Here is a 26,642-nt window from a genome sequence, read left to right as displayed (position 1 = left end):
AATATGTAGCATATTTCCATATTAGACATTTTTATAGATTACTTTCAATTCTTAAAATTAATTGTAGGTCCAGGTGCTGAAAATCCCAAATAACAGCAGAACATAAAAGAAAATATTTTAAATTTCTACTGGCACCTTTTCTTTCCAGTCTTTCAGGAAACATATTCAACCCATGGAATCATGGTTTTATTAACTTCATCCCAGATTCTCCTTTAAATGCTTACCGTTCTTTCATGCTTTGAGAAGTGACAAAGCATGTAACTGACTGCTTACGTCCCATGACTCAGAGAGCCCTACCTGAAACAGCCTACAGAGTGTCAGGTAAGCGCCTTTTAAAAGAAGATTAATGACTATGATTTATAAAAGGAAAGAAGAAGATAAGAAACTCAATATAAAATTTTATATTAAAAATTAACTTTCTAAATGATACTATATACCAGGAAAAACAAAATGAAATTAAAAAAAAAAAAGGCACTTACCTCACTTCCCATAGACTGGTTACACGATCCAGCTGGGTCGATAGGACAACACCAGCTTAGTGGATGCTGGGATTTCACCTGGAACAGAAACTAGTGACCTATAACTTTAGCAGGTCTAAAGCCAAAGAAGCAAAAATCAAGTGTATAATTTATCTTACATTCTAAGCTTCTTTTTCTTGCTGCTATTTGGGGCTATCAGCACATAATCCTACAATTAGTTCACTTTAAAATATACACATAAATTTTTTTTTTGATTGATCACCATTCAAGAAGACATCCCTTTGGGTAGCTAGGAATGCTGAACACCCTTACCTGCCCCTTAGCATCCTCAGGCATGGCCTTAATGTGCATTCTTTTTAAACAACGAATTACTCCATCATAAAACTGAACTGTGAATGTTCCTGAAACAGGAGCAAGTCAGAATCATTAGAAAATACAACTGAATTTTAGAGCAACACTTGAAATCTAACAAGTAATGCCCTGACAGAAGCAAATACACTGTAACTGCAATAACTGCAAACGCACCGATTAAGAACTCCATCAAGTTGGTTGAAGTTTACTTTCTCTTTCCCTCTGATAACACCATTATTTACAAACATAAATAATATTTCTATAGGAATTATCCTTTGCTCTCTCTGAAAGTTTCTTTTCAGAGATAAAGAACTGATACAGAGACAAAAAAACCATTTACTCAAGGCAAGAGTATTCTGTTCACAGTTTTAATGAACTGGCAAGTAAGAATCAGATCCACAGGCTTCTAAGCTAGAGAATACTTTAAAGACCATCTAGATGAAACTGTTGCAATGAAGATCAGAACACTGAATTCCAAGGAGGCTGAAGGCTCCATCCACAGCAGTCTGCTAAGCAGCGGCACACCCATAACTACACTCCCATCCCTGTGCCTTCCCCACACATCATTCTGCTTTTAGGGCTTGAGACCCTGTTTGCATGACAATCACAAAGTATATTCCCTTTTGGTTACAGAGGCCATGCTTTCAAGTCAACAAAAGTCAGTACTATCACAAAGCATATAAATTACATAGATCTTATACTTAAGAAATTTCAATATTTTTCTATCATTTCCTGTACAAATGAGGGCTGAGAGCCACTTTAAGTAAACAGATACCTGACCTTTACAAAAGAAGTATAAATAATAAGTGTGGTAATTATTATGATTGGCTTAGAAGCTGGTATCAAAGCGAGATATACATGTACAAAGATTTTCCTTAATTTTGTAATTTTAATATCATTTGATTTCATCTTTTCTATAATCAGCATAATTCACAATATTGCAGATATAAAGATCTAGACCCAAGTTACTGAAAAAAACTGATCCGTTTAAGTACCCAGGATATAAAAACACTGGGAAAATTCTGAGAATACCAAACCATGCATACACCTTACACCACCATCATTCCTGCAACTGTCCTCTTCCTTCTTCAGTGATGGCCTTCCAGAGGATAGCAGGCTGTCCACTACACCAACTGGGCATTCACCCCTCCCCACTGTTAATCACACTGTGTCTGCTCTTGTGATCCTTTCTCCTTTCCTCTCTCCAACCTACTCTTCGAGGAACATCTCTTCAAATCCCACCAATATGAACACGTCCCTGTTAACAGCCTCCAGTTTACAGATTTGTCCCTCCTCTTCAACTTCTCTAAGATATATTTCAAACACCTAAATGTTCATTCTTTGTTAGCTCTGTTTAGATTCTACAGTGAACAGAAGGCTTCTTGAAGGCTTCCTTTGCCTTGTTTTTCTTTGGGGGAATGGGCATGGTGGACAGGCTCATCCACCACGTGGGACATACAGAAATCACAAAACAAATACCTTCAATAGAGATTTTTAAAAAGAAATTACATCTGCCAATATTTCACTAAGGGCTCACTTAAACTCCTCCTAAAATGGCAGAGACTCCAACGTGTCTTCACTCTTCCACTAACGTAAGTTTAATTTTCTGTATTCTATGCCCATGGACAAATGCAATAGGATGAAATATGGGGGCTTTGCTTCTGAGGGCACTGCATGCGTGTGTACACATGAACTTGTATATGCTATATTCCAAAGGAGCCTGAAGCACGGAAGCAAGGTCTCAAAGCTCTCAACTCTCAAAGGAACTGCTCTTCCTTAAAATAGAGAATGCTGTTTAACTGTGCTTCTTTTATTTTGGGTGGATCCATTTACTATCCAACAGAATTGATGCACTACCTCCGCCTCTCCTTCCGCAAACTGTTACTGACTGCCTACATGCTAGGCTCTGGACTAGAAGCTGGGGAGTGCCTGTGTGTAAGACACAGGAATACGAGCTCTCAAGAAGTGTAAGTGCACAGTGAGACAAAGGTCATACCAGAAAAGGAAAAGTAACCTGCAAACCTAACAACAGAGATGCCCCTCAATTCTTCTGGAGGAAGGTGACTAGTGGTAGATAGTAAATCATAGCCATATTTGTTATTTCAATTCCTTAAAACAATAAACTGGAATAGGCCTGTGTAAAGTTATATCATAATTTCCAGCCAAACAACGATTTACTTTTCCATACCTAACATTCTTTAATGTATCTCTTCTTAATGTTTTCCCTTTTACCTCCTCTTACCTCCCATTTCTTCTCAAGTTTGTTACTTTAAATTTCCACAGCTTAAATCCCTTTCACGGTTCCTTCCCATCACCTCCAAATAAAATTTAAATTCTTTAACAAGACATTGCATACACAGATCCTTGCTTCTCTCTCCCACCTCTTTTGATATTCTATCCCTTTAAAGGACTCCTTCACTCCAGTCACACCAAAGTCTTGCAATTCCTAAAAAGTGACAGGCCTCTCTTCTGTTCTTCTGCAACATACCATTTCTGCTGTCTGAAAAAGCCTTTCATTCCTTATCTAGCTGGCTTGTTTGTCTTTCAGGCTTAAAGGAAGCATCCCCTTACTTAGATTAAATGCTCCTCTTGCAAAGAAGCTGTCACTCAATCAATGTGTGTTTCTTCAGTGAAAAGAATGAATAAGTGGTCAAGTTTAAGAAATAATTGTTATAGAAAACTAATGTATTACTGACTTGAAAAATACACTTGTAAACTATTTTACAACTTTTTAAAGTGAAATTTTAAATAACTTTTAAAAATAAAATCTTTATAGTCCTAATACCAATGTAAATACTAATTCTCAAGCCTTTCCAAATTAATCAGTCTAGAAGTTCTGGGTTTTTCTTTCTAATACATTACCTGCCCGATAGATCTATTTGTCTTTGGCCCTACTAACATACCTGACTTCTGTGTTATTGTCAACATTTCTGATCAGTTCAGTAATTTTTGCTCAATATCAATATTAGATACCAAAAAGGCTATTAGGAAACTTTCAATTTTATCTATAGAAATGAAGAAAACAGGGACAGGGGGAAAATGCAATAAAGGAAATCCTCAAATTGATAAATTTTCACACTCTTTCCTCAGAAAACACTGTACTGTATTTCACTTCCAAGTTGATCTGATTTGAATTTCCTTGTATCTTTAACCTGCCCTCACACTCTGGTTGAGCTGCTCATAAAAATAACTTAGAAACAGAGAAGAAATAAAATGCACATAATGTAAGCCTGTGAAATGAATGCTGCACAATTTTAACCAACTACCTACCGCTCCTAATTTAAAGTTTATTTAGGCAGCAAATAGATCAGGTGTCACATTATTCTATATATTACAAATAAAATACTCCCAAAAAAGAATATTAGCAGGAAATTTATTAAGTCCGAAACAAAGAGAAGTAACAACCATATGTAACAATTACACACATTAATTAAAATTAGAAATCCAGTTAAATTTTACTATTACTCCCATTGTAAATCTCAGGTCACCTCAAATACATACCTTCTTTGTTAATTGCTTCAATCTTGGCAGGGTAATAGCGACAGTCTGTCCAGCGAGCCAGAACTTCTTCTCCAGCTTTAAAATCCTATTTTAAACAACTTTTAAGATCAATACCATGTATAATAAATAAGCATTTCCTTTATAAAAATAAGCTTTCGTAATATTTAACAGAATTCCTTCTGAAGCGTTACATAGTTAGCAAATAGAAAAAGCTTGCTACTCACAAAGAAATCTTCCTCATCTTTTAGCCCTTCTTTTCTTAATGCAGGTCTCTCCAGTGGTCGCAACCTATTGCTATCCCAGTAAATCCATTCATCGTAACGATGACTCCAACGCTCAAAATGGACCAACATCTTGCCCTCCTCATAGTCGATTTTTTCAATTCGTGATGGATACCTCCAAAATAAGAAGGAGCTTCATATCAAGAGAAAATTCTTACATTTGTTTACACAAGGTATTAAAAAGGATACTTTAACTGAAATATTGCTTACCATTAAAACCATAAACAAAACAATATGGGTCCCGATTTTTAAACTACTGAACCCAACAAAGTTTGCTTTGTTATTTTTGTCTTTTTTTTTTTTTTTAATGATTGATCTCAATACCTAGTGAAATAAATACTTCAATACACTCCCAGTGGAAACATAAATTACTTGCACTGTTTTGGTAAGTAATTTGAAAACATGCTTCAAGAGCCTTAAAACATTCCTACTTTTTGACTCAATCATTACAATTCTGGAACCATATATACAAAATATTTATAATAACAAAGAAAATAGAAACCAGCTAAAAATATAGTTAGAAAAATTGAAGACTGTCTACTGCTATACAAACAATGGTATATCCATTGAATGGTATGTTATATAGTCTTTAAATGTGGTATTTATAAAAAATTTACATAGGAAAATGTAAAATTAGCAGCACTGTGTTCAGCAGAATTATAAGTATGTAAAACAAATTTGTCTAGCAAAAAATACCAACACATACATTTGTCTCTTTATGGCACAAAACCATTTTGTTTTTTCTATTCCTCTATACTTTTCAATATTTTATAATGCACATCAATGATAGTAGGGAAAGCTCAGTTTCCCTTTAAATTCTAAAATATAAAAATAACATCACATTGCTCTGTCTTTATGTGTGATGATTCTCCTACAATACATTCCAAAATAGAAATTAGTTAACTTGAAGCTTTCAACATGGAAAATTGCCTCATTGTTCCTAATGTACTGTATTAAATGTTCACAGATGACTCAAAAATTTTTAAAAAGTATCATTAAATAACCTTAAGAATTCAATAGCAGCACATGATAGATGATTCAGCCATAATAGTTTCATATTTTTGTTAGTTTTTGATACATCTGGAAATTTTCTTCTCCGTACAGAAAATTGGCTTTCACTATAAAGCACGACAGACCTTACATAACTTCGAAATTTAGGAACTGATTACTACAGGCTTTATACATCACTCATGCTATTCAAGGCTTCTCAAACATTTCAAGGGCCCTGAATTCTCTGGTATAGCTTCTTTCCCCACTTTGGTTTAATGATACTGAACTACTCGGGACTTCCTGAAAAACACTGAGCTCTGTCAAACATTTGTGCATTTGTACACTCTGTTCTTTCTGCCTAGCCCTAAGCTGCCTCCCTCCCCCCTTCCTTTTCTACTCCTCATCCCAGGCTTGGTTTAATGTGTAATCCCCTGTGTAAAGAGCTCCCAGCTCCCTGCCCCAGCTGCTCTCACTGCACCCACCTGACCAATAACCACCTCAGTGCAGCTTTCTGAACTGTGTGCTGCAGAGCATTTATAGCCCTTTCAACATTCCTACCCATGACCCACAGAAGGGTCTGGTGGTTAAATAGTGTGGGAAAATACTGGGTAACAAGTACATTGTTTTCTTTATTGAAAGGCTTCTTGGTCCTGTGAACATGGAGATGAAACATTTACTATTACCAAAGTAAAAGAATCAGGTCATCCTTTTATCACAAAACTTTTATCGTAATAGCAGAGATCTAAGGGACATGAATTTAGAAGCTACCCTCTGGCCTGTGAGCTTCAAGGAATAATAGAGTCATGTCCATCCTTGCATCCCCCAACATCTAGTCCAACGACAGACACCCCCCGGCCACTCAGGCATTGGTCCGACGGGCAAGAAGTGCTGTTAAAGACAATCCGCACATTTCTTCAGAACTAAGAAGGCTGTCAACGTTAGAACCTTAAGTTAGAGCTTACTCTTCTTAGTCTTTTTTGGAGACTGGGTATGGATGAAGAAATATTGTGTTAAAGGAAAGCATAAACACAAGAAAACCTAGGGAATTAACATACTCCCCCCCAGGTAAACATGCCGACCCCACCCACTGAGAATCAATGCTTTAATGATTATCTTTTGCAATGTTGCTCTAATTGGATGTTTTTGCTCCTCCGGTTCTTAAAACATAAAAACTGTCACTAGCACTGAGGGAAGCCTAGAGGTAAAAATGTCCTTCAGTTTATTTTCCAGCATTCACTGGCCACTTCACCAATATAAAGAGATTTTCTATCAATTATAAAAATGGATAAATTTCTAATTCTACATGTTTATCATCACACCTTTCTATTTTTGAACAAAACATTAGGCATTTATTCTCTAGGCTCCTTCAAATTCTAAATGTAAACAACTCCACATATTTAAAACATTTCTCCAAGTGAGAATGGTCCACAGTAAGAGAGTTAGACACATCTTTATTTTCATAACTTGACTGAATTCGGCAAAGAGTCAGAATCCAAGTAAGTTCAAATCATTTAAATCTGGATTGCATTTTTAAGTAACTTAGAGTTTTCCTAAAATATTTCAAATTCCGCTCACTGACAGGATGCCTGTAACAACCAGACTAAAAATTATATTTTGGGGAACTGCTTCAGGATAATTTATAGCATGCTATATACTCTTTACATAAATATCTAGAGATTGACAGGTAAACTTCGGATGAAGGAATTAAGAAGTTAGTAACACAAGAATTAAGTAACACAAATACCCAAGATTATCTCTTTTAATTCTTATAACATTTACTAATCAAATTTTGAATCTTAAAAGTGCCATAAATATTACCATTATCAAGAATGACTAAGTTTCTGTTCATTCATTCCATATATATTTGGGCTCTAATAAGATTAAGGCACTTGCTTGGCACTGTTGGTACAGAAAAAGGAAACATAATTAACTCCTACCTTCAAGGAGCTTAGCTTAGAGTCAGATAAGGAGAGAAAAGAATCCGAATATTTACATGTATGTTAGGCTCTCTGTTCTTTCCTTACTGAGTGTCAACTGCTCTTTATATACCTTATCTCCTTGGATCCTGGTAACCATCCAAGGTATAGATAACACAGTCCAAGAACACACATGGTAGAGTATTCACAGCCAAAACCAATTGGCACAAAAGCCTATAGGAGAAATGGGATAAGGCCTATATCAAAGTAATTATCATATATGGTAAACTGTTAAGTATATACAAAAATTTTACATAAGAAGCTATTAATAATAGTTCAGAGAAAATTGGGGAATTCACTGTTCTTGGGAGACATTATCTATGTTGGTCTTTACCAAGACCAACTAGGGACTTCTAGGGACTTCTATGATTTAGACTTAATGAACAAGGTACAAAAAAAAGTAAAGTATACACACTTTCGATTATTCAATCAATGTTCATTTACTTAAAACCAAGGTTAGGCAATGAGCCAGATAATGAGGATTCAGAGACAAGCAGAATGAGGTTTCTGTCCTCAAGAACCTCTTGATGAAATATTGGAGGAGCAGTTCAAGGAAACCGTTCCCTTTGGCTAGACTATACAACGAGCAATAGGGTGAATAATGAATAGTGGGACATCAGACTGGACTCATTAGCTACGTTCAAACTGAAGAGCTTTGCAACAGCAAACTAATGAAATGCCCCATCATTCTACAAAGAATGGGAAATCCCTTATTTTGGTCATCACTGACACCTCAGGGAAAAAGACCCTAATGTCAAAATCTTTGCTATATGTATAAAATGCACAAAATGGCAACTTAACATATAGTCCTATATAGTGAAATGATTTCCCTGTTCTAGCAAATGGCCCATAGTAATAATGCGTTGATACACACAGTGAATGAAAAATACTGTTGAATAAATGTATTCACAAATGCCTATCTTGACCTACAGCAACACTATTTTGATGCACAATTTGTTTTATTATAATTGGGTATGAATGTAACCTAAAATTTTTCTTACTGAATTTGGAAGATGTAGTGATAATGTTTTTGTTTTGTCATCTTTTTAAAGGCTAAATCATGGAAAACTGTTAAAGTAAAGAACAGTGATTAGGCTGAGTCCCAGACATTTATGACTGATTTGGGAAAAGATCTGAGAAGTGGGAGACTGGGGTTTCAGAGTTAAAACAATGAGGGATAAGAAGAAAAGGAAACACCGTGCTTGGCATTTCTTAAGGGTTCAAAAGAAAGAGATGGAAGTATGATTCCTCAGGGTGAGAATTCTACACAGAGCTCTCTTACCCCTTATCATCTGCTACTGCAAAATATCGTAAAATGTTCACTATCAACCTTCCCTACTACAATCCCGGTCTGAAGAGCATGCACTGCTTAACTGATATTTACTTGTGTGGAAAACAAGGGATTGCCTTCATTGCTCTAAGTCTGCCTAGGTCTAGTGTCTTTTACACTTGATTCCGAGCAAGTGTAACAAGCAAACTTAACAAGAAATATGATCCACCCTAAAACTGGTTATTAGGCTTAATGGCAACAAATAGCATTCAGAAATATTGAGAAGATTTTACAATGATCTTTGCTGAATTTCACGGAATTTTCATACTTGCAATTCTACTATCATCATCTGCCAACTGACTGCTCAGGAGCCTTTCTGAATTAGTGTGGTCGAAGTCCTGCAATGGTCAGGTTAAACTGTGGCTGAGTAGAACAAGTCCACGACCAAAAACAAAAATTATTTTCATCCTCTCTGAACTCTTATAATGCTTTATTGCCTCATCTGAGAATACCAACATTTTAACACTGTTACTGGTTATCTCCCACTTGTACAAGACTGTTCAGGGTAGCAATATCTATGGATTCTGGACCAAATACTGACCAAACAGGTTGGTTATACACTGAATATACTGCATCAGTTCCCTATGGTATCAACCCTTGAGTGTGGTCAAAACACAAAGAGAATATGAGAAATCTAAGGTGGGAATCACCATTACAGGTGAGTTGCTACACTAGCTCCCCTGTTTTACACGGGCAGGTCCTGATTCACTCACTACATCACGAGACCACAATGACCTGTGGCTGTATGCAAAATGCTATGTTTCATGTACATGTGAACCAGTATTCTCTTGAAGTAGGAGTTCCCAATTTTAATCAAATTTTCAAAGGGGTCCATGATTAAAAACAAAAATCTTTCTGGAAGGCAAGATTAGCTATTAACACTCATAATATAGATGCTCCATTATCCTTGGAAGGAAAAAGAAATAATGGGCATGCAGCTATTTTAAAAAATTATATTCAATATACTAACAGAAAAAAAATTAAACATTATTTGAACTCATTCTCATTTGTCATCTAGTTTGATATATCCAGATCTTAACCTGTATTGATAAAGTAAACCATGAGGAAATGACAAGAGAAATTCCTTGACACACTTATGGCCTAGGACCTCCTGCAATTAAGCCACCAGACTTACTACTACTACCACACACTACCTACTCATTGATAGGTAACAATCCACTGCACAAGGCCAGACAACATTATTAACGTCCTAAAGACCATCAGAATTCACTCTGAGAAATAAGTGCCACATTAATCAAAAAGGCAAAGTATCTTATTTTTTTTTAAGATTTATTTATTTATTTGAGAGAGAGAGAAAACAAGCAGGCATGGGGAGGGTAAAGGGAGAGAGAGAGAATATTGAAGCAGACTCTCCGCTGAGCACAGAGCCTGACACAGGGCTCAATCTCATGACTCTGACATCATGACCTAAGTCGAAATCAAGAGTTCAATGTTTAACCAACTGAGCCACCCCGGTACCCCCCACCCCAACAAAAAGGCAAAATATTTTAAAAACTTGTCTCAATAGTTACTCAAATTATGTATCTTAAATAATAGTCATTTGTTTATATTGATAGGATAATAAAATTTCTAAGATACATAAATTTAAAAATTGACAGTTCCTCATCCGCTTCATTCAACCCAATAAACAGTGAGTCTCTAATTCACTGTGTGCCAAACACTGAAGTAGGAATAAAGCTAGAAATAAAAATATTATTCCAATCAATACATTAAATATCAGGAAGGAGGGGAGAAAAAAAGAGAATCAAATAAGTGAACACCATTACAATACAATGTTATAGCTCAAACAGTAAAGATATATTATAGTAGTACACAGAATGAATACCTGAATTAGATGTTCTCCTAGATAAAATACGTCTCTAATTTGTAAAAAGTGAAACATACTTGAAATCTGACTTACATATAATCTAAATGTTAGAGAAATTTAGGGAGTTAGGATTAATAACTCAAAACAGTTCTGTGGATAAGGACTTCATAAGCAAGAAACTCTGTGTGTCATAAAAAATGACTAAAACACATTAGAAGAACTAGAAATATAGAGGTAAGAACTCCCTCACATACAAATGTCGGAGGAGGATTATTTGCCAAATAATAAAAATTAATGTAGAATGTAATCCAAAACAAACATAATATTCTTATAACATATTAACCTTTTAAAATTTTAGCTTCCTGTAAGCACTTTCATTTTATACTATGCTTTGTAATTTTCAAAAGCATTCTCTCACCTGTTCAACTCACTGATTAAACTACAAGAACAATGTCACCTAGTAGTAGTATATATTTTTAGAGGAAGTGCTTTTAGGTACCGCATGTTAATTTCTTTCACACTTGAAGAGCAACATACTGAAAACGAAACTCTGGATTAATTCAAACTTGACATTCCAAAATGAAGTACAAAAGAATCTAGACTTTCCATAGCTTATATGTCAAAATCACATCTTCTCCAACACTGAATTCTAAGCATCCCATGACATCATCCCTCAGGTCCTCTTTTCAGAGGCATCCACCCCCAGGACACATGTCCAGTGCAAGCTGCCAGACCACCCTACTGCCTATCTGTCCACAACCTTTGCAGCAAAGAACAGGTAAGATCTGAGTTAGCCATGTGTTTTCCTTTAGAACCTTGATGCTGCCATATTTCAAATTAAGGTTTCATTTCAGATCCCTGGATTCAAACTCCTACTGCTGGTCTACCTCCCTCGCACCTCAATCTCCTGCCATGCCTACATTTATTCGAAGTCAGTTTCAACCAATCAAAGTGCTTATACCTACCTTTCTACTCATTACTATCTCCCACTGTAAGACTCAATTAGACTATCAAGAATTCCTATCCTACTCTATCTAAAAAACGCCACCAGTATTGTACCAGAAGTTTGTGTATTTCATAAACTTTGTTCAAACCAACATGACCAAATTCCTCGTTACTTAATTTTGTCACAAACTCAAAACTCTAGCAGGCTGAAACCCACTTAGTTTCTATTAATATTTAGCACTTAGAAAACTATTTTACTACTACAGGTAGTTATAAGTGTTTATACACCTACTGATTCAAGTTTTAAGGATTTACATTGACTCCTCTCCCAAATAGACTCTTCTCTACTTAGAATAACCAATATTCATGCTGTTATTTTAATTAAAGTTAACATTTACTAAGTGCCTTTGATGTGGCAAAAACCATGATAAGCTTTTAGTAAGCACCATCTTGCTTAATCTTCGAAGAACCTTTCTGAGTTAGGTACTATTATTGCTCCCAGTTATTAAAGAGAGGTCACAGAGGCTCTAAACGATTAAGTAACCTGATCAAGTAAAAATATGTATTTAAGCAGATCTCTGAACTGAGGTTTGTCTGTCCTTAAAGACTGTGCTTACATCCAATATATATTCTGCATCTTGCCAACTGATGATTTTCAGCTCCTATCACATTTACTGCTGTGTTTCAAATATAGGGTGCTCTAACCAAGAGGCACTGAAAACAAAAATAAGATGAGAGTCAGATTATATTATGTTTATTTTTTCTTGAAAATTCAATTTTATGTAAGTGCTTTTGATACGAAATGCCTAAAGCTGGTTTTTGTTAGCCCAAAAAGTAGAGAAAACAGATTTTATTATACAGAACAAAATAAACATCACCCTATGCATAAAAAGGCTCTTGCTTTATTATTAAAATTTCTCAAAACAAAAGGTGTTTTGTTTTGTATATCTCAACCGTGCCTAAGTATGAAACATCACATTAAAATGAAAAAGTCTGAGAAAACAAAGTAGCTTAACTTTTAGGGTGTTTCAAAATTGTTATACTATAAATTTAAAAATTAAGACAGGAATCCAGGGGCGCCAGGGTGGCTCAGTTGGTTAGGCATCCAACTCTCGGTTTTGGCTCAGGTCAAGATCTTGCAGTCGTGAGATCAAGCCCTGCGTGGGGCTCCATGCTGAGAGTGGAACCTGCTTAAGATTCTCTCTCTCCTCTCCCTCTGCCCTTTCCAACCCCCAAATATAGGAATCTAGAGTATGATTTGCTATAGAACTAAGAAAAACACTAAGTGACTTTAAAAATAATATTTACTAATCTAGTCTGACAAATATAATCCTATACTTAGTTTTTGCCTCATAAGTCACAATTCATTTGCCAAAATTTTCTGGAATAGCAACCACATCTCATGATATCCCCAAAATTTTGGGTTCATTCTTTACTAACCTGCCAAAATTCAGTAAGCTTTGCTGGGTATCTGTAGAAATAAAATCATTCCATGTAAGCAGCTTATACTTTGTTACCTTACTTAACCATGATGTACTACAACAGATTCATTTTTAATTAAAGAGGGTCAGCTTTTCGGCAATGAAAAAATAGACTGTTAAGACACATCGAATATTAAATATCCAAATTGTCTTCAAATTCATTGCAACAATTCTCTCAAAGTTGAGTTAATTATAGTTACTGAAATAACATAATACTGGCATATCAATTTCCACTTTAATAAAAAGAAAAGTTCTATTTGCTGACTAATAATCTATGGGAGGTGATAGTAGGGTAGTCAATAGTTCTTCAAAATAAAAAGTCACATAAAAATACTAAAAACTGGGGCGCCTGGGTGGCTCAGACGTTAAGCGTCTGCCTTTGGCTCAGGGCGTGATCCCAGGGTCCTGGGATTGAGCCCCGCATCAGGCTCCCTGCTCTGCTGGGAGCCTGCTTCTTCCTCTCCCACTCCTCCTGCTTGTGTTCCCTCTCTCACTGGCAGTCTCTCTCTCTGTCAAATAAATAAATAAAATCTTTAAAAAAAAAAAATACTAAAAACTGGGAACCTTAAGAAGAAAAGCAAAACTAAGCTGTCTTTTCAATATCAAGTTAATTTCTTTTAAAAATATTATACTACTGATACAGTATTTTCTTCCTCACTTAAAATATCAATTAAAAACAAAATTAAAAACTTTTCAGCATCGGTAAATACCAGTTCTGTCTACTCAGCAAAATTAGAACTGCTAAACATTTTTTTAGTAGAGTTGATTACCACCACAGATAAATTATTTCCCAACTAGCGGCTCTGATCAACTCCCCATCACAAAATAAAGCATCGTCTACTTTGATGTGGCAAGTATAAAATCTCACAATACACTGTAATAAAATTCAGCAGCAACGATGTCATGAAAAGAGCTGGATGCATGTGATATACAACCGCTAACCTTCAACCAAATGTCAGATAAGCAAATAAACCCACCTTCTCTTTCAGTCCAACCCCTGCCATTATAGGAGCATGTGTGCCCGCGCGGGCGCACACACACACACACACACACACACACACGTTCCTGGACTTTACACTACGATACATTTGTGAAGGAGACTAGGAAAAGATCAGCTTGAAGGCTTGATTCAAAGGTGAGCTTGAGAAGGAGAGTTTCTAGGACAAACAGGCCAGAAATTAACCTGCCTTACAAAAGCTAATTCCAAGGAACAAGAATGACAAAATTTTCATGGGCATGCCGGACTCTGACGGCCGTTCTAAACACCAGATTGATACATATCACTAGAGAAAGTCAGGAATTAAAACAGCCTATGAACACTGAGACCATTTACTTCCTGAAGCTGAAGCTCAAACTTCAGGGTGTCCATATATGAGGCAATAGGTTATAGTAACGAGATCAACAGGCTTAGAGTCAAAAGAACCTGGCTACAAGATGACTTTTCTGACTTTTACTCCAGATGAACTGGAATAAAACAGTTAATATCTCCAAACCTCAGATCTCTCATTTCTAAACTGGTAAAGATCATCCCATACATGATGGGCTTCTTAAAAAGTTCAAGTGACACACTGAATATTTCCTATATATCCTGAATCATTATAGAAGTTACAATCTCACAATAGCAATCCATAATTAACTATAACTAGGGATAGTCTTTTCCCCGCCCTTAGCAACAAGGATCTAAATCCCAACTATCCAGCCATGTAGTGGTGACTACAGAAACTGGAAGAGCAAGAAAAATGAAGCACACCAAAGTACATGTAGATCGGTATGCTCTATTTTACTGAAAAACAGGAGAAAAAAAAAGATTTTTGAATCATGCATCACTTTGCCAAGTATTTACATTTTACTTCTTCCAACTAACATATGTAAAAACAGACTATAAATTCAAAAATAACCCTGGATATTTCCATTGCTATCCAACTCAAAAACTGTTTATCTTTGGGTTAATAATTCAGTATACCCTAGACCAGTGGTTTTCGTATGCAGTCCCCAGACCAGCAGCATCAGCATCACCCAGAAACTTTTTAGGAAGGCAAATTACTGGGCCCCACTTCACACCTACTGAATGAGAAGTTCTGGATGTTGGCCCAGTGACCTATGTTTAACAACCCCTTTAGGTGTCATCTGTGAAGAGAGACAGTTTGACTTCTTCTTTGCCGATTTGGATACCTTTTATCCCTTTTTGTTGTCTGATTGCTGTTGCAAGGACTTCTAGTACTATGTTGAATAATAATGGCGAGAATGGACATCCTTGTCGTGTTCCTGATCTTAAAGGAAAGGCTTCCAGCTTTTCCCCATTGAGAATGATATTTGCTGTAGGCTTTTCATAGATGGTTTTTATGAGATTGAGGAATGTACCCTCTATCCCTACACTCTGAAGGGTTTTAATCAGGAAAGGATGCTGTATTTTGTCAAATGCTTTTTCTGCATCTATTGAGAGGATCATATGATTTTTGGCTTTTTTCTTGTTGATAAAATCTATTACACTGATAGATTTGCAAATGTTGAACCACCCTTGCATCCCAGGGATGAATCCCACTTGGTCATGATGGATAATCCTTTTAATGTACTGTTGGATTCTATTAGCAAGGATCTTGTTGAGAATTTTGGCGTCCATACTCATTAGGGAAATCGGTCTGTAATTCTCCTTTTTGATGGGGTCTTTGCCTGGTTTGGGGATCAAGGTAATATTGGCCTCATAGAACGAGTTTAGTAGCTTTCCTTCTGTTTCTATTTTTTGAAATAGCTTTAGGAAATAGGTATTATTTCTTCTTTGAATGTTTGGTAGATTGAATCCCAGGAAGCTAAAGTTTGAGAATCACTCTTCCAGACTTCACCTGAATCACTTTCAAAACTACAGCATCAATGAGCTTTGTAAAAGAATCCATTAGTTAATTGCTACCACATGGAAAGTCAGGGAGTTAAAGCATCCTATTGGTTAAACGTACTTTTCTAAGCCAATATATTGATTCTAAGTAATTTCAAAATTAAACAATGAAAGTATTTAAATGCATGGGAGAGCAGGTTGGAGAAAGGATAACAATGTGCCCAATACCACTATACTCCAACCTTCAAAACTATTTTTCTTCCAAACTAGATTCACCTTTCTCTATTTTTTCAACTCATTTTTTCTCAAAGTTCCTTCAGTGACCAGCAGTTTTGAGCAAAGTATGTATGACTCCTACTTTTTGTCCATCTTACTTCTGCCTCAAGTATGTGTTATTTACCCATTCAAAAGTGAGATTTAAAAAAAAAAAAAATCTATCCTCCCTGAATACGTGGAAAGCAGATAAAAGAAATCTGAGTTTCTAATTCAAGGGACCTGAAAGATTAGCTAATATGTCACACCCTCATTTTAAGGACATTAAAGCAAAGAACTAACTCTCCAAAGTCACAGTTCACGGCAGAACAGCGTCTAGAACCCGTATCTTCTGACTTCCGGTTAAATTTACTTTTTTCAATATTCCCTTTCTCTCACCTTCCAAGAAAACTAGGATAAGCAAAAAACTTGAGCAGAGAAGAAAAAGCTCTATAGAAAATGAATCAATTTAACAAAAGGAAGAACAGAGTAAGAACAAGAACTAGGTGTGTTATATAATAAACACACATACTATGACCCATTCAGAGTCTAACCTTGCTTTCAACATTTTTTGAGGGGAGAGGAGGGAGAAAGAGATCTTTACGGTTAAAAGTTTATAGGGCTCTTATTGGTGAAAATTTTAAAAATTAAGTAACTACAGTGTGCACTGACGCGGAGCTGCTTGATGATTAAACGGAGCTCATTTAGATCTTAAGATTCAAAATTTGTGACTTTCTGAATGTAAAAATCTCAGATTTAAAAAAAAAAAAACACATCACAGAGATTTCAATTTGAAATTCTCTGCTAGAAAAGTCCTTAATCTGGAGTCTGTGGATAAGTTTTCTATGACCACCCATAATATATAATGCAATATTTTTGGTATATAAATGTGATTGTACATTTTTCTGATTCTACAGCTCTAATTAGGTTTTCAAAGGTAGGTAGTGACTCAAAGTAAGAATCAATCTTTTTCAAATATAGTTAGGAAAATCCAATATACAAAAATTTTATTCATATCAGCAAAAGATTTCTTATTTTAAAAGCGTTCGCCTAAAGTTTCTATAAATTTCAAACTCACCTAATGTAATTTAAAAATGAGACTGGTTTTTAAATTTGATCCACATACTACTTTTCAGTACTCTTTTACTCCAAATATAGATAACACAACTTATTTCTATTAATGTTTGCCTTTGAATACCTAAATTCAATTAGAAAAAAGCAACCCTTTTTATTCAGAAAATAATGTACTTTTACTCAAATTAGAAAGCACTGTACTTGCTACAATCTCCTCAATTTTCCCACGCTATTAAAATTCTGGTCATGAACATTTTAAAAACACATTTGAAAACGTTCCATACAGTTCAAAAAACTCCCAATGTGTGGAAACAGCATTTGCCAATTCAAATGTACACTGTTCTATCAAACTCTGATACTTGGAGACATCTCCACATTCTTTTTTTTTTTTTTTTTCGTTTTTCTTTCCTTTAGATCTAGAAGAGAATTAAATAGGAATATTCCCAAAAAAGGTCAGAAGAACATAACTCATCTGAATGTTTTAAATTAACTCTATATTTGGGGGCGCCTGGGTGGCACAGTGGTTAAGCGTCTGCCTTCGGCTCAGGGCGTGATCCCGGCGTTATGGGATCGAGCCCCACATCAGGCTCCTCGGCTGGGAGCCTGCTTCTTCCTCTCCCACTCCCCCTGCTTGTGTTCCCTCTCTCGCTGGCTGTCTCTATCTCTGTCGAATAAATAAATAAAATCTTTAAAAAAATAAAATAAATTAACTCTATATTTAAATTTCAAAATACTTGATTTGTTTTGTTTTCATAACTAAGTCACTTGCTATACAGTATTTGAATTTCATTAAAAAGACAGAAGTTAAATCAGTAGTCCAAACCAGTCTGATTTGATCACTTTTCTCACTGAACGGTATTCAGAGTGTTTATCTGCAAAGGTGCTTTGTAAACTATAAAGATCTGCAGAAACAAAAAGATTTTACAATCACCTCAAAAAGATGCTTTATAGCAGGTTGCAATGACATGATTTTCCTTCTACATTCCAGGCCAGTCTCATGTCAATACTAAAGCTACATTTAAAAACTTCAGCTCCTCAAAGATTTCTTTTTCACCTCTCCCTCTTCCCTTGCATTTACCTCAGTGCTTTATAATTATGTATTATTTCATAGAATCTGAAGCAAGTTTAAATACATTACTTGATCCTTAATATAATCCTTTAAGTAAAAGCCAGTAACACTGCTTCCACTTTATTGATAAGCCAACTGAGGTTGAGAGGTTGCCCATATTCATAGGACCAGCAAGTGACAGTCTGACTTTGAACCTGCCTCTTGTGTCTTTAGAATCCACTTACAGTATCTCCAGTAGAACTTCAACTCTAAACTTTCTCTTTCCCCAAATACACTCCTGTATCAACAATCTGTATTCTTTTTTCAATCTTATGATGTCAGTGCATTCAAGAGATTATAAATCTGATATGTCGGGGTGCCTGGGTGGCTCAGTTGTTAAGTGTCTGCCGTTGGCTCAGGGTGTGATCCCAGGGTCCTGGGCTCGAGCCCCACATCAGGCTTCCTGCTCCGCTGGGAGCCTGCTTCCTCCTTTCCCACTCCCCCTGCTTGTGTTCCCTCTCTCGCTGGCTGTCTCTTTGTCAAATAAATAAATAAAATCTTTAAAAAATAAAAAATAAAAATAAATCTGATATGTCATCATTTGAATGTCAGGGGTGTGATAGAAAATATGATGGAGGTAAGATCAAAGATGGTTGATTATATTATCTGAAAACATTAGCATATTAAAAGTCTTTTGAGAAAGAAATTAACCAGTATGTTATAAGCAAAACTACAACATTTTTAAAAATTAAGCAACCCCCCCAAATAAATAAAAAATTAAAAAAAGAAAAGAAAAATTAAGAAACCTACACTACTCAGCAGGAGTTAGGTTTAGACAGTATAGGAAATCCAAAAACCACATACTGGACCTGGAGATGACTGGCCACTTAGTAGCTTCTTAGGGCCTGCATTCATTAATTATTGGTAAATAATCAAACCATCAGTGAATTTTCTGACATAGCTTTAAAGTGATTTTGAAAACAAAAAGTAATAAATCACTATGTTAAAAAATGCAGAGTGTATTTTCAAGATGAAGTATCTTTCTGAACTTTGAAGAATATGTGATATGGTTTGCTCAAGCAGTAATAATGTCCTTTCCATAAGAAAAATAGATTGCACCTTCCTATTAAATCAAATCTACCCCAAACCCACAAGTGGAAGCTTAACGTCAGTTTATTTCTGCCCACTTAATTTAGAGTTTACCCTTTTCTTTCCAGGGCACACAGTAAAAATTATTTTCCTTTTTTATATAGGAAACATCTTTTATATATAGGACAAGTTGACATTTTGGGTTCTCTACTATCATAACTTTCCCTCTGCCCTTCTCTGTAAAAGGTAACATAACAACAGGTGATATTGTTTCCTTCATAACAGATACATGGCTTACTGGAAGTGTCTTGCATGGAGGGCCAGTAAGCACTATCTGCACTCCTGCTTGTCCCCCCCTGCTTATTGCCTGTAATAGTTCAAAAGACATTCATGTCAAATAAGAACTCAATACTTTTCCAACTATACTGAATAAATGTGGAAGGTTAAGCATTCTTTATGGACGCAACAGAAGAGAATAGGAAAGAAAATAGGGAGGGAGGGTTAGAAGACAGAGGGGAATCATTTCAGTATATTTTCAGTGATTAACTATTTTGCTCCTCACAAAAATAGTGAAGTTTCTCAACACTTGAATAACCCTTCTACACTTTTACCTGATATTAAAGCAAAAATCTGCAGCATTTACGTGAAATACAGAATGGCCCGTAACAAATGTAATGATATGAAGAATAAACTTTATTATCTTATTTAAAAATAAAACCTGTTAAGAGTACAGTGTCTCACAGAACTTCTCTTGTGCCCATATAAAATGAAATAAATCTTAGTAATTAATTAGTTGTTCTATAGTAAAGTACTTTAATACTAAATGAAAGGGATTGCCCAAGACTAACTAGTTCTTGAAACTACCAACATTAATAAAGTCACAATAAAAAAAATTATTTAACTACCTAGAATATGTATTTACAATACTCTTAATTCCTTAATTCCAACTGTAGCAGAATGTTAAAATCTTCATATAAATGAGCTCATAAAAATCAAGTTGCTGACAAGTTTCAGTGATTTCCATATGTGATTATTTTGGCCAATGTTTACTTACTTTAAGGAGACCATACTACTAGGGTCATTAAAATGAAAGCTAAACTTCATTAATGAGTACAGATGCTTGTTACCACCCTACCTAAGCACTTAGAAATTTCCTCGGTGTGAAGTGTAAGCCAATGAAAAAACTTCAGCTACAACTATATTTTTTTCTCTCAAATTCCAAATACTCTAAAAGCATATTCAAGCTTGATTTTTAAAGCAGTTCTCTTTTATAATCTTTTTATTTTAACCACTGGATCATCAGTTTGACAGCTGTTGAATCAGAAAACATTTCACCACCAAAAGCAAATTTCTTACTAATACCGAAATTATGTTAATTTCCCTGAAAACCTCTAAGAAAACTAATAAACCGTGTGCTCCTCCGACACTAGAAGCTTTTTCAGTTGCAACTTTGTCAGTTTGGAAGCCTAGGAAAATATGTTAAAATGAATTAACTAGTGATTCAAAAGCCAGTAATTAAAAAAAAAATTAATTAAGATTAGCATCAAAGAAACAGCATCATTTCTCATACCACACAGAGGTTTAACAGTGTGCCTTCTGAGTGAAAAGCTTCTTTTGGTCAAATGAGAATCAAAGATAGCCAATTACTGACTAAACTGGCATCTTTTGTTGTATGGTCTAACGCAGCGCTTCTCAATCAGGAGCACGTGTGCTCTCCCAGTGAACACTCCGCCACGTCTGGAAATAATTTTTAGCTTCAGGACTATGAGATGCTACTGCCTGGTCCCAGGTGCTTCCCAAGCCCCACCTGAAGTACTATGAACACGCTCCACCTGATGAGATTAACAGTTAGGTCCCCTAAAAAGAACTACCCTCTGAGATGCATCTTACAGGCATGAGGCCAAACAACTGCCTTCCCAAGTCAAACTGTAGTTTCAAAATGTCCCAGAGCAGCGCCCAAGACAGAGCCCATTAACCTGGGTATCAGAGACATGTGCAGAATTCTAAAGCCACTTATTAAGAGACAAAAACCCCAGACCGGTCTAAAGTCAAATATCATGACTAAACAAGATTTCTCCGCCTGCCATTGCCAACTCAGGAAGTTGACTTAATGCAAATCAATCAAGAGCAAATTTGCAAAATACCCACTGTGTTTTTAAGGGAGTTGTAGTGAGAGAAAATGTCAAAAAGTCTGGTGAATGAAGTCCTGGAGTTGCTAAGCCACCAGATCCCTCTTCAAAAATAAATGGGCTTCAAGACAGCCAAGACAACCCCACTCCCCAAAGAGGAACTCTCAAATGCCCCTCAGGTAGAGAGCTGAGAATGGCAACAAGAGACTTCCTCCCAGGGACAAGAACTAGAGGGCAGCAAAGGGGAATAAGGAAAGCATTCCCTAGGAGAAAGAGGGAATCCTTGTCATTCCTACTGTGGCCTAGTGACCCGTGTGTGCTGTTTCTTCTTCTCTCTTTTCCGGATGGTGGTTTTATCCCTATACCACTTATTAGGGGTATATTAGGAGCTTAAATTCACTACTTATCACACATGACCAAAACAGAAGAAATTAAAAAAAGGTCTGAAAATACTGCCCATTTAGTATGGGACAGTAACAACCTGCCTTTAGTCCACTATTCCCTGGGGAAAGAGGCAAACTAGGTTTTGATTTTAGATGGGATAGTGAACAGTGACTGTGCTAACCATCAACAAACTCTTTGTTCTAAAAGATCACCTCTAACACAGGCGAAGAAAACAAATTTATATCAAGTCTCATCCAAATATTGGGAAGCTGGTTATCTAAATTAACTCCCTCCTTCCCACCACCACTCTAGCTCATATTAAGTACACAAGTACTGACCCTCTCTATACCTCATAGTCTACATAATTATTTTCAGTTCTCAAACACCTTAAAATGATTCTGAAAATATAGCTTTGAAATGCTAAACCTACACGGTCTGCTGAAGAGGAAGAAAATTAAAAAACAACGTCTATGTGTATTCAAAATGTGAATACATTAATGTTTCTGCCACAGTCAAAAGAACAGCGACTGACCAACATGTGTAAGTCTACCAATGTCGTGCTTTTGGTCAAGAGCTCCGTATTCTCCATACCATTTTTGTAAGTAGTCCAGTGCCTCCAAACGAGCACCGATCTCAAAAGTGATTCCAGGACGATTTGGGGGCTTTTTACTCATCTTGAGATCCTATTCTTCAGTATTTTCTTTTCACTACCTCAAGAGGGAAAAAAAAAAAAAAAGTTAGATTCTAATGCATAAATGCATAGGGAATAAAACAGAATTTTAAAAGCATTGCATGAGAAGTTAAAATAACTGCCAAATTTTAAAGAAATTTGAATGATGATTACCAGTATCTGTAGGTAAAGTACAATATACCTTGCAAGCAATCTTGATCATGAATCAAGGAAAAGGACATAAAAAAGAACTACTTAAAAAGAAGAACAGATGGGCATTAAAACTTGCTAATGGCTAAAATGCTTGAAATTTTAACTTGAAAATATCCAAGAAAATTCTCCACACCAGCTGAAAACAGTTTTCTGTCTCTGAAAAATCAAGACACCTGAGTGTTCTGGAATATGACCACTGAAATTCTTAAGAGTACAAATTAAGGAAGATTTTCAACCAATTGAGTGCCTCATAGTATACAACAATTGATAAGACACTAAAGAGCATATAAAGGGGCAGCAGACACTTCTCTGCCAGTGACAACATCAATAATAATTCTTGTGGGTAGGATTTTTCATTAGCTATGATTTCCTACTTTGGTAGCAAATGATTCAATAATTTTAACATATAAAGTTGCAACAGAAATTTCTTCCTTATACTTCATATTCAATAAGCAATAATGATGAGGATTTTTTTAACTGCGAATTTATTTCTACTCTTATTTCAATATAGTCAGTGCCCACATTGACAAATAAAAGTGGTCATAGTACTCAAACAAACAGAAAACTACAAAGGAGTATCTATTCGAATCTCTCTACATCATTGACATGCACACTCTTTACTCTCCTTTTGGCCACACTGGACACCCAGAACACCTGAGGTAGCCTTTTTCACTGACTGTAGTTGAGGAGTATGAATGCACTTTGAGACAGGCTAAATCAAAACGTAACAGGTAATCAAGAATGCACACCTACTGTTACGGGGCGGGGTGGGGGGGGGGAAGAGAGATCCCTAAAACCTTTTTGATATTTAGAATTACTAATAGGACTATGCTCTTTCCCAGGTTAAAAAAGAAAATACACAACTACGGCATTTTTTTAATGGTTTGCTCACAATTCAAAAGGGACAAGACATAACAGGAAAAGTAAAAATCAACTGTCCTTCCCTCTTCGAAAGAATCTAATAGGTAAGGGGTAAAAATAACACCAATACTTGCCATAAAAATATATAAAATCAAACCTAAATACTCATGGGGGGGGGAGCCTATCCTCTGGCCATGTCAAGAACAAAGATTAGTTCATTAAAGTTAACAGGAAGCTAGGTCAGAGGATATTTATTTTTTTTAAAAGTCTGGTCAGCGTGTAACATATAAAGCAGTTATTTAAATATTTGTGTAGAAATCTAACCAAACTTTTCTACTGTTCTTCATAAGAAGAACTTAGTAAGAGGTGTTTACCAGTTACACTATTTTCTATAATTAAACATCTAACCCATAAATGTGGAGTTAAGACATACAAACTTCCAGTGATACTTTGGGATGAGGCACCATTTCCTTTTCACCGAGTGGAGAAAGGAGAAAGAACTGGAATTTGAATTTAGGAAAAGGCAAAGTACGACAATCTATTGGGCGGGGGGGGAGACTTGAAGCAAAAAGAGAAAAGGGGACAGAGAGAACGCGGAGGAAGATAAACAGAAAAGAACGCAAACAAGAATGGCAAAAACATATCTGGATGGTTAACGTTGCAAGAGATGACAACTGGGAGGGAAAAGAAAATTAGCAACACCGAGAAAGTGAAGAAGCAAAGGTCAGAGAATGGTCTCGGGGCCAAAGAAGGTAGGGGACTGATGCGGGGCGGGAGGGGTTGGCAGAGACAGACAGGAAGGGCTCAGACCAGGCTGGCAGGGAGCAGGAGAAGCCTCCAGGTTTGACAGCAGTCCGGCCCTCAGCAGGGGGGAAGGAAGGGAGGAGGAGAGGGAGCGGCGGCGCCCAGACAATAGGGGCGGCGAATTAAGGGGAGGGACGCGAGAGGGGAGCGGGCCACAGAGAGACACCAGCGCGGGGGCGTCCCGGGCGGCCAGACGGGATCCAGGCGGCCTCCAGGCCCCGCCACCACCGCCGCCTCTTACCGACTCGGCCTCCTCTCCGCACAGCAGCCGGACCGTCCGGGGCCAAGCCGGGGCACGAGCAGAGCGGCCAGCCCGGGCCTCCGCCTCCGCCTCCGCCCAGGCAGCGGCCGGGGAGGAAGCAGGAGGGGAGCGAGCTGGGGCCGCAGCGCCGGGTCGGGCCGAGGTCGCGCGGGAGGTAGCAGGTCCGAGCCCTCAAGCCCGCTCAGTGTCCGCTGCCATCGCCTCCGCCGCCGCCGCCGCCACCGCCGGCCAGCCCTGATGCGACGCGGGGCCCAGCGACGTCAGCCGCCCGCGACGCGCCGGAAGCGGGACTGGCGCATCACGTGACTCTTGAGGGTTGGGCCCCGGCTGCGCAGCCGATTGGAGAGCCGCCCTGGGAGGCGGGGCTTTGCGGCGGTTGGCTGACGGCTAGCGGGAGGGGCCGTGATTAGCAAAAGAGAGAAAGCTTCAGAAGCCCATTAGTAGTTGTGAAGTGTTTGACCTTTGACAGTTGAGGACAGAGCCTACTGAATATTATTATCGTCGATTTGATAGGAAACAGGTTCCCAAACTCCTCAACCTCAGCACCTTGGGCAAACTTTTGTAAATGCACTACACTCTTTCTTAGATATCCACCTCATTCCACAATAAAAATAGAGCAAATGGTTATTGACATAGTCAACAAACAGCTATTGAGTGGACACTGCGTGGAAGTTACTGTGTTGTTAGTACATTACATGACAACCGCATTCGCACAATTGTATTGCTCTCTATCATATGAGGTTCTTATAGTACAAAAGGCACATATTACTAAGGTGTATGCGTGTGTGTGTTGTGCAGCTGAGGAACCTATGGGTAAATGGATGTGACTTCCCCAAGACCACCCAGCTAAGGATAGCAGAGCTACTTTTGTTGTATATCTACCACTACCAAACTCTGTACTAGGCACAGGAGAAAGTGTCCCCACTGTAGGGGAAACTGACAAGTGAAGACATTCAAAGCAATGTTGAGATGAAACTCTTTTTTCTCTCTCTTTCCAATGTACCACTCTGGATCTCAAGCTTTCTAAATGCAACATTGCATACAAATAACACTTATATTTATCATGCTTTACAGTGTGGAGTTAAAATAGAAAAGTATCTCTCTTTAAGCTTTAATTATAGTGAGATTTGGTAATTTAAACAACTATATTCATATCCTTTTATTCCAGAGACATTCATTCAGCACTTACTATATTACTAATAGCTACTGAGCTAGACTGAGCATAGCGATATATAGAAAAGATATAAATAAGACAGTCTCTACTGGACATTTGTCTTGTATTGGAGTTGCCCAGCATCTGAACTCCCTTTCTATGTTTGGAAAATTTACCATCATGGTTGTCATTAGGGTAGTACACCATATATTTCCAGGATCTTCTGGACACATGGCAGGATTATACTTTCTGCTTTCCTTGGAATTATGTGTGGCCATTTGATTTGCATTGGCTAGCAAAATGAAATTGGAAGTGAGCTTTGTCATGGACAGCTAGTAGTTTTAAAAGGGAATTCACCCAGATTTCTGTCTCTGGCACAGTGATAAGCAATATTTGAGATGGCAGCTGCTCTAGTCACCCAGATTCTAGACAGATCATCATGAGCACAGAACTCACTGCTAATCTACAACTGACATGTAGTGTAAGGAGAAAAATAAATATTCACTCTTTTAAGCTTTTGAGAGTTTGGAAGTTGTTTGTTACACAGCATAACCTAACACAAACTGATTGATACACCCCCCTTATGAGTCTTGGAGGCAGAGTCAACCTCCTACTAAATATAAGATGAAAATGTCAGAAGCTCCATTCCCTGTCTCCCTTCCAGGGAAAATGCTCTTCTCACCATTTGTTAAGAATTCACCAATCTTTTTT

At 37.1% G+C, this 26,642-nt stretch overlaps 1 protein-coding gene across 16 annotated transcripts in view; it reads right to left on the bottom strand.

Moving 5' to 3' along the window:
* PHF20L1 (PHD finger protein 20 like 1) overlaps positions 1-25,056 on the bottom strand; it is a 79,092-nt gene extending 54,036 nt beyond the window's left edge. For 3 of the 16 annotated variants that reach the window (XM_057307692.1, XM_057307702.1, XM_057307694.1), the window contains exons 1-6: positions 24,758-25,040; positions 22,560-22,679; positions 4,556-4,727; positions 4,332-4,416; positions 792-880; positions 480-569 (exon numbers count right to left, since the gene is read on the bottom strand). In XM_057307692.1, the coding sequence (XP_057163675.1) occupies positions 480-569; positions 792-880; positions 4,332-4,416; positions 4,556-4,727; positions 22,560-22,642 (519 nt within the window). In that variant the 5' untranslated portion in view covers positions 22,643-22,679; positions 24,758-25,040. Of the gene's footprint in view, positions 1-479; positions 570-791; positions 881-4,331; positions 4,417-4,555; positions 4,728-22,559; positions 22,680-24,757 lie in introns of those variants that run through there. The other 13 variants (XM_057307695.1, XM_026495385.4, XM_057307699.1 and 10 more) reach the window with 11 other exon arrangements.
* Between the last annotated feature and the right edge of the window lie 1,586 nt (positions 25,057-26,642).

Source organism: Ursus arctos, unplaced genomic scaffold, assembly GCF_023065955.2.
Source record: "Ursus arctos isolate Adak ecotype North America unplaced genomic scaffold, UrsArc2.0 scaffold_6, whole genome shotgun sequence".
In the NCBI taxonomy this organism is placed as follows: Eukaryota; Metazoa; Chordata; class Mammalia; order Carnivora; family Ursidae; genus Ursus; species Ursus arctos.
This window is presented reverse-complemented; position numbering and strand designations above follow the sequence as displayed.